Raw genomic sequence first — 8,217 nt, 5'->3', positions numbered from 1 at the left:
TGAAACTTAAAAAACGCGCTATTAAGTGTCTATAATCAGCACAATTGCTTTCATTGCGTATTATTAATATTATTTAAATTACATAGTTATGTTTCAGTGATATATTGGGGGGGACAAATCATATTTTTCCCAGGATGGGGGGGTCGTACCCCCCCGTCCCGCCCGGGATTTCCGCCCCTGCATACCTATCACCTCTGATACTTTGCCCTCATTCACTTCCATTTCTCCTCCTGTCTTCATCTCACTCTGCTTACACTTTCTACCATTCTTATTTAACAAACCAACTCCCTTTTTTCAGCCATTTTTAACCGACTCGAGCTCACCCTCTTCCTCTTATACCTCCTCTGCCTCTCCTTTTCCCTCCATTCCTCCTTATGATAATACTGCACTTCTCCTGACATACATCTTGTTTTTGCCTTGTCAAGGGACGCCATTTAACCGTCAATCACAATCTCCGTACAATCAGCACGAACCCCTCAGGATGTAGCGCTCAACACTGCATCCCACTTGTAAAGCAGGTGCTTCGTCTTGATTTTTTTTAAAAAATTTTTTAAAGTTTGCACAAATCTTTATTTAACTTGTTGTAAATAACAGTAACATGCAGAACATAAACATAACATAACAGCCAGAGGGAATCCAAAGAAATTAGAGAAAAATAAAAAAAACTATTATATCAAATCAAATACAGACATATATCGAATACATTTTTTTGACATATTGTTTTGTATGCGTTTTAAAGATTCTAAGTACTGTTCCAAATCAGATAAAAAAATTAAGAAAAGGGGCTTTTTCTTCATAAATTTTGATTTGTGGATGAAAGATTTTCCTAATAAAGTGCTTCGTCTTGATGTTCTTCTTTATCAATAGCTTCCGCGACACTTCTCCATTTCAAACAAGCGCGCTCTTTCTCACATCTGACGTAATCACGTTATCCTCCGTCCTTCCTGCTGCCACAGCCGTCACTAGTGTTGACAGCATTACAGACCATTTAGAAAGTGGTTGTCAATGTGAGATGGTGTTTTATTTATTATGTAGCTACAAACACATGTAAAAGTCATTGTATATTAAACGTATAAAAATCCAAATTTGTCAAAGTACTATTTATAGAATGTTTGTTTGATAATAATAAAGTTTTACAATATCAATTCTTGTGTCTTCATCTTTTTTTCATCTCGCGATGTTTCCCCACTCTTTGTCCTTCACGTGAAATCCAAAATGGGTTATTGGGATCTGCAAGAGGGTAAGGATTGTGTCGAGAAAACATGGATCACCACCAAATTGGGCACAGCTCTAGGTAAGTCGTACACAAAGGAAAACATTATGGAAGTTAGCTTGTTAACTGTTGGTAAAGAGCGGTAACGCTAACTAGCCATAACATAGTTAGCTGCCAATGCCATGCTAGCTCTGCTAACATACTAGCAAGTAACGTTAATGTCTTGTTTTTAACTAATGTAACGTCAGTTAAAGTTGTTAGGTTAGCCAGTTGTTTAGCCAGCAGCTGCTGTAAGACAGTACAGTTAACTAGGACATTAAACATTGGAATTTGAACGAGGTTTACCAGTTAGCTAGCAAGCTAATCATAACTAACATTATTGTAGCTAAATACTTGACAAGTAAGTAGCTAGCTAGTCAACTCTGTACTCAGTAGTCTAACATCCTCTTTTTTTACGCACAGGGTTGGTGGGTTCAGCCTATCACATTGTGGCATTCCAGCCTGATTCTGCAATCCAAGCTGTTCAGAGAGCCACAAATGGCACTGTAACCATGGGTATGTGTCTCTAGTCTCATACACAGCTGTAATAATAATAACCTGGCTTACTGCCATGAAGATATCATGATTACACTTGAAATCTGAATACACAGCTACTCGTCCTAGATCAGTAGCCAATAGTGTTCAGACTATGATCTAAAAGGCAACACTGATCCTATATCAGCACTCCTACTCTGAGACACTGTGGATACGGCCCAGGTCCCGCCCCCATCCATGTAATCTTATACATTGTGATCGCAAAACTGATCCTGCTAGTAGAGGATTTGTAGATATGGGCCCAGGTCAAAATGCTCCAATTCACCTAATATTGCACCTGAGTCTCTATAGTTTCCTCGTGTGAGTGATGGTGGAAGTGTGCTGTTTGATCTTAGTGCTTCAGTGGTGATAAGAAACATGTTTCTGTGATCAGATGTTTGTTATAAGAACTTGTAAACAACATACAGTTAAGGTGGGTTCATGCTAGTCTGGGTACCGGTCTTTTTAGCTAACATTACACTCCTTGCCATTCCTGTCATTTGCCGAAGAGACTGACCTTTTGGCAATCTCAATGTTCAATATGCAGCCGGATTTACGGCACAGTTGCTGATTTGGTAGTTGGAAACCGCTTGCAATTTTTCCATTAAATGTTATGGAACATGGGTGGTGCGTACAATTATAACATTTTAAGAATAACAATAAACCATGCCGTTATGACCTGCTGCAGTCATTCTCTTGTGAGAAGGCAGTGTCAATGCAAGATCTTATTGTTCAAAGTGGCTAGAGAGGACTCAAATCAAAATCATCAAATTTTATTTGTTACATACAGATTTAGCAGATGCTATTGCGGGTGTAGCGAAATGCTTGTGTTTCTAGCTCCCAACAGTGCAGTAATATCTAACCCTTTCACAACAGTACACACATCTAAAGTAAAGGAATTATAAATATTTGGATAAGCAATGTCAGTGTCATAGACTAAAAGATACAGTAGGATAGAATACAGTATATAATTATGACATGAGTAATGCAAAATATTAGGAATGCAAGAGAGTAAGCATATTGGAATCGGCCGATATTAGCTAAAAATGGCCAATGTCTAGTTTAACGCTTATGTGCAAAACCGATGTCAAAGCTGACGTGCATACCTACAGTTGAAGTCGGAAGTTTACATACACTTAGGTTGGAGTCATTAAAACTTGTTTTCAAATTTTTGTGGATATATAGAAGCAACATCTCAAGACATCAGTCAGGAAGTTAAAGCTAGGTCGCAAATGGGTCTTCCAAATGGACAATGACCCCAAGCATACTTCCAAAGTTGTGGCAAAATGGCTTAAGGACAACAAAGTTAATGTATTGGAGTGGCCATCACAAAGCCCTGACCTCAATCTTTGCTGTTCCCTTGCACGATTCATACATCTCCGCTGGCGTCTCCAATGGCCTCTCTCTTCATTCCTCTCTCTATTCCTCTTATAGATTTTGAACCAGTAGCCTAGCCCAATTATTTATATATTTGAGGTGGTGGTGGTAAAAATGCAACAAACGGGAATCCTCTGTTCTTCCTGTGCCCAATGTTTTATGTTTACAATTAAATGTATTATGTCAGAATGCCCAATGTCAGGTTTCCAATCAAAACATTGGGCAAAATCAAATTTTATTGTATGTGACCAATAACATTTTATTTGATTTTGCCCAATGTTAGGTTTCCAATCAAATTTATCGATAAAGTTTGATAGAACATTTTCCTGTCTAATTTGCATAATATTGGCTGATAACTATAAGGGGTTATTGAAAAGAGGTGACAACCAGGCTAGGTTTATGCCAGTGTAAGTACCTTTTTTTTTGTCTTTCCTTCCTAAACAGCTGCCTTGGGGGCGATTTTTGGAATGACCACTTGTCTAGCTGCACAGGCCCGGGATGCTCCTGATGACCCTGTGAACTACTTCATCGGAGGCTGTGCATCAGGAGTCTTTCTTGGAGCTCGTAGTGAGTATGCTATATATTACACCGTATGTTGAAGATCTAGGTTGCATTCAGTAGGAACAAACGGGAGCAAATGTTTCAAAACAGGGAAAATGTGTATTCTCATTGGGAACGTTTGGGTGGAACATCCTCTGTTTCAAAGCATTTTCTTCCAACATTTCATTCCAAAAAGCGGTCATTTCCCTTCAGTGCTAGTTTTCCCTTCAGCGCTAGTTTTCCCTTCAGCGCTAGTTTTCCCTTCAGCGCTAGTTTTCCCTTCAGCGCTAGTTTTCCCTTCAGCGCTAGTTTTCCCTTCAGCGCTAGTTTTCCCTTCAGTGCTTGTTAACTTCCCTATGCATATCTAAGATGACTGGTTGTAAAAGCAAATGCCTCTACATAGTTACCATCATATTGCTGTCATATTTTAATCTCTAAGCTCTTTGTAGGGCAGGGAACTTCTTCTCATCGCTAGATGTTTGCTCGAGATACAGAGGGGCAACAAAGATAATATCCGGCCTTTCCATATCTTTTCCACAAATAACATGTATTTTGTGTCTCTTTGATCTACAGCTCACAGTGCAATGACAGGCACGACGGCATGTATTGGGCTGGGGACACTGGCCATGTTCACCAAGGTGGGCAAGATGGAGGGCTGGAGATTAGCGGGACCACCGAGGATGTAAACAGCCTGAGGGGGAGACTATATATCGACATGTATATTGTATATTGAATATTACTTGAATAAACTTGTGTAAAAGAGTAGTCTATTAGTCTGTATCTGCACCTCCTTGCTTTAGCCACAAGGTGGAGACATTGGTGCAAATTGGCTGGGATGTTAGCCAATCAACTCCAATTTGCAATGGCCTCTTAAATCAGTCATTTAGATCACAGTTAATCTGAGAATGACATCAGAAGGCATTAATCTCCCAAGCAAACACATTTTAGAAACACTTTAAAATAATAGCTGTGTTTCATGTAGGCTTACCCTTGCTTGATGTTTTGATAAACATGTAAATCTCTCTAGGACAAGGTGATTTGTATTTACCGGCCAAAAATTAAACGCTAATTAGCTGCTAATGTGACTATCATAAAGAACTACAAATGCCATGATGAGCTGGACAAGACTGTCAAATCGAGGCAAAGGTAAGAATCTCTAATGTTAGCAAAGTTTTGTAATGAATATATTGGCTACATTTCTTTAAATTGACAATTCTGTGAAATGTCTTGTGCAAGTTTTACATTTACAATACCTGTTCGCAAAGGTGTCAGCTAGAGATGACATGCAGGGATTTGTAGTATTGCGTGATGTCTACTTCGATGCTAATTATCATTTTCGAATCAGAGTAAATGGAGCCGAATATATTGATCAAAGTCACCATGTCCGAGAGCTTTACATGGTTATCAAAACATCACACCAGGGTAAGCCTACACGAAACACAGCCCTTATTTGAAGTGTTTTTAAAATTCCCTATGGGAAAAATTAATATTGGAAAAAACGATTGGCACTGTTTGACCACTAGGTTTTATGGGTATTGTGGGGCTCTTGTAAAACATTTATTGCTTTTGTACACTGCTAAATTGGTGAATAACTGGTTGAGCAAGTTCATTTTTAACTCATTCCTACACTGGTTGCCAACATCGATGCAAAATAATGTCTTAGGGAAATGTGATGCAATTGTGATTGCCTAAAATGTATGAGAAAAATATGTATATATTTTTTGCCACTCTTAACTCTGGATTGGGCAAGGCAACCACTCTGGACACCTCAAATATAGACCTCATCAGGGTTGTTATTTTGCATCTGGATATCTTGGCTCTAGTTCAACGTCCACGGCGGTCTTAATTCTCACAATGTGTAAAAGAAATACCAACAGATATATTAGGTGATATAGATTCAGTATGGATGTAGGGCTACAAGCCGGTCTCTTATTCTAGTAGTGAAGGTTGTCTAAACAAAGTACATCTGTGTCAGTGGAGGCTGCTGAGAGGAGGACGGCTCATAATAATGGCTGGAACCGAGCGACTGAAATGGCATCAAACACATGGAAACCATATTTTATGTATTTGATACCATTCCATTGATTCCGCTCCAGCTATTAACATGAGCCCGTCCTCCCCAATTAAGGTGCCACCAACCTCCTGTGATCTGTGTCCCTTATGTTCTACAACCTTGGTTTTACAATGTATAGCAGTTATACTAGAAGGGTATTAGATAACACCAGAATTATATGCATGGTTTTAACAGTAGTAATAGACATTTTACTTTCCATCCCACTCTGCTTTCATTTAATTGAATGAAGGATGTTTGGCCTCTGGAAATATTTGATGTTTCTTTCAAAAGGCTCACCTGATTTATTAATTGGACAGGATTTTGAGGGGAAGCATTGGTAAATCATATACAGTTCTTTTGAGAGAATCCAATCAGGATTTACAGAGTTGTGTGTCAGGATGGAATGTGACCATCCGCATCCTGCCATTCCCAGTCTGTGAGTCAGCTGTGACTCAGTGGTAGACCCTCACCACTCAATAGGGCCACCCTACATTCCCTCATCATACCTAAGTTCTGTTAGAATACTTTGACATGCTTCTGATGTTTTCCCACTACTCTTGAGTAATTACTGATCTGACTTGGCTGGGATGGTGTAAGCAATGTAGTGGAATCCTTGCCGCTTCACCTACCTGGTACACTTGATCTGATAGTAGCTTAGTCTTATGCTGGACCTTTCTCTCCATCCATCAATGCTTGGAAGTCAACTTCCTGTGACAGTCCCTGGAAAGGATCCCTGTGATCAATCTGTTCTTTCTCCATTGGCACAAACATTTTAACACAATGCAATCATATGTTTTTTGTTGTACTTTTCTCCCTAATTTCGTGATATCCAATTGACTAAGTCTTGTCACATTGCTGCAACTCCCCTAGGCGAAAGTCGAGAGCCATGCATCCTCCAAAATATGACCCTGCCATGCCACACTGCGCTCACTTAACCCAGAAGCCAGCTGCACTAATGTGTCAGCAGAAATGCCTTCCAGCTGGTGACCGAAGTCAGCTTGCAGGCTCCCAGCCCACCACAAGGCGTCGCTAGAGCACAATGGGACAAGGAAATCCCGGCCGGCCAAACCCTCCCCTAACCCGGAACACACTAGGCCAATTGAGCACCGCCTCATGGGTCTCCCGGTCACAGCCGGCTATGACACAGTCTGGGATCAATGCAGTGCCTTAGACCACTGCGCCACTCAGGAGGCCCCGGCTTCAAGGTTTACATATTTTTGTAGTCTAATTATTTACAGTGATGTGAAGTATGTTGCCTGATCTGCATTGTTTTTTAAGGCAGGTTATCCCTCAGTAGCTGAATCAGGCTGAGCATTCATGTTAGTCATTTGGCAGATGCTCTTATCCAGAGCGACTTACAATAGTGAATGCATACATTTCATACATTTCATTTCATGCATTTTTTGTACTGGCCCCCCGTGGGAATTGAACCCACAACCCTGGCGTTGCACACACCATGCTGGCGTTGCAAACACCATGCTCTACCAACTGAGCCACAGGGAGTCGGGTGGTCTGGCTCTGGCTGTGGGACGGTGTGGTGGAGGGAGGGCAGTAGAGGGGCTATAAAGGGGATCAAGCCCTTTCAGAATGCCCAATTACACATCACATGTTTGGCAGCCATTTCCCAAGCGTTGAGGGAAAACTAAAGCCTTGCACCTTACTATTGGCATATTGAAGAAGGCCTTCATGGTGTTCAACCTTTATTGATGTAACCTGCAAGTAAAGGAGCCTCCCACCAAACTGTATTTATAGGCAATTACTGTAAGTATCAGCACATAAGCACAGCGAACAACAAAAGCAAATGGAAAATGGCATCTTGTTTGTTTTCTGAGGTAACCTGACAGGAAACACAGAGGACGATGGTGGAATTTTGGAAGAAGATTGAGTGAACATTTGGCTATGCTTTAATCTCAGACATTATGGAGGTAGTATGTGTGTGTGAGACAGACAGACAGACAGACCAAGACTTGGCCCAAATTTGCTGCAAGCAGGTCGTCCATCAGTAGTGCTCAGAGTTGCTATAGGCAGAGGTGAGTAGAGCAGTAATCCACCCGTCTACTGGTACAGTAGGATGGTCGCTGACCCTCGTTACGATCCCAAATCACATGCCCCTCTCAATCAGGCTTTCAGTAATGAGGGGAGATAGGGAGGCAAAAAGAGGGGGAGAGACGGAAGTTGCTCAGATTTCATATCTGTTTGTCTGAGAGATGGGGGTTGTCATTAACCATTAAGCCGTGACTGAAAGAGATTGCTTCACGCAACACCCTCAAACCACATTTGGACGTCTAATAAACCTGGCCAATGGAAAACTGTAGGACCAGAGCAGTGGTGTCATTAGGCCTGGGCTTCTGGGGCTTCAGTCCCGGATGGTTTTGGTCCAGCTCTGAACCTTTTGATGGTCCTGTGTGATCTTAAGTATGCTCCCTCTAATTCTCCCATCTCTCTCCCATCTCTCTCTCTC

General features: G+C 41.1%; 1 protein-coding gene across 1 annotated transcript; it reads left to right on the top strand.

The window, feature by feature from the left end:
* Nucleotides 1-1,141: 1,141 nt before the first annotated feature.
* Nucleotides 1,142-4,468, top strand: LOC106613708 (NADH dehydrogenase [ubiquinone] 1 alpha subcomplex subunit 11). Its single transcript, XM_014216245.1, has 4 exons — nt 1,142-1,294; nt 1,676-1,768; nt 3,608-3,730; nt 4,277-4,468. The coding sequence occupies exons 1-4, from the start codon at nt 1,216-1,218 to the stop codon at nt 4,387-4,389; spliced, it is 408 nt and encodes a 135-aa protein (XP_014071720.1). The 5' UTR covers nt 1,142-1,215; the 3' UTR covers nt 4,390-4,468.
* Nucleotides 4,469-8,217: the final 3,749 nt, after the last annotated feature.

The sequence above is a fragment of the Salmo salar genome, chromosome ssa10, assembly GCF_905237065.1.
Source record: "Salmo salar chromosome ssa10, Ssal_v3.1, whole genome shotgun sequence".
NCBI classification, from domain to species: Eukaryota; Metazoa; Chordata; class Actinopteri; order Salmoniformes; family Salmonidae; genus Salmo; species Salmo salar.
Note: the sequence above shows the minus strand (reverse complement) of the source record. Positions and strands in the feature narration are given on the sequence as shown.

Excerpts from the sequence above, each read along its gene's own strand:
- LOC106613708 (XM_014216245.1), top strand. The coding sequence starts at position 1,216 with ATGGGTTATTGGGATCTGCAAGAGGGTAAGGATTGTGTCGAGAAAACA. Across the intron at positions 1,769-3,607 it reads AAATGGCACTGTAACCATGG|CTGCCTTGGGGGCGATTTTT; the intron begins GTATGTGTCTCT and ends CTTCCTAAACAG. Across the intron at positions 3,731-4,276 it reads AGTCTTTCTTGGAGCTCGTA|CTCACAGTGCAATGACAGGC; the intron begins GTGAGTATGCTA and ends TTTGATCTACAG.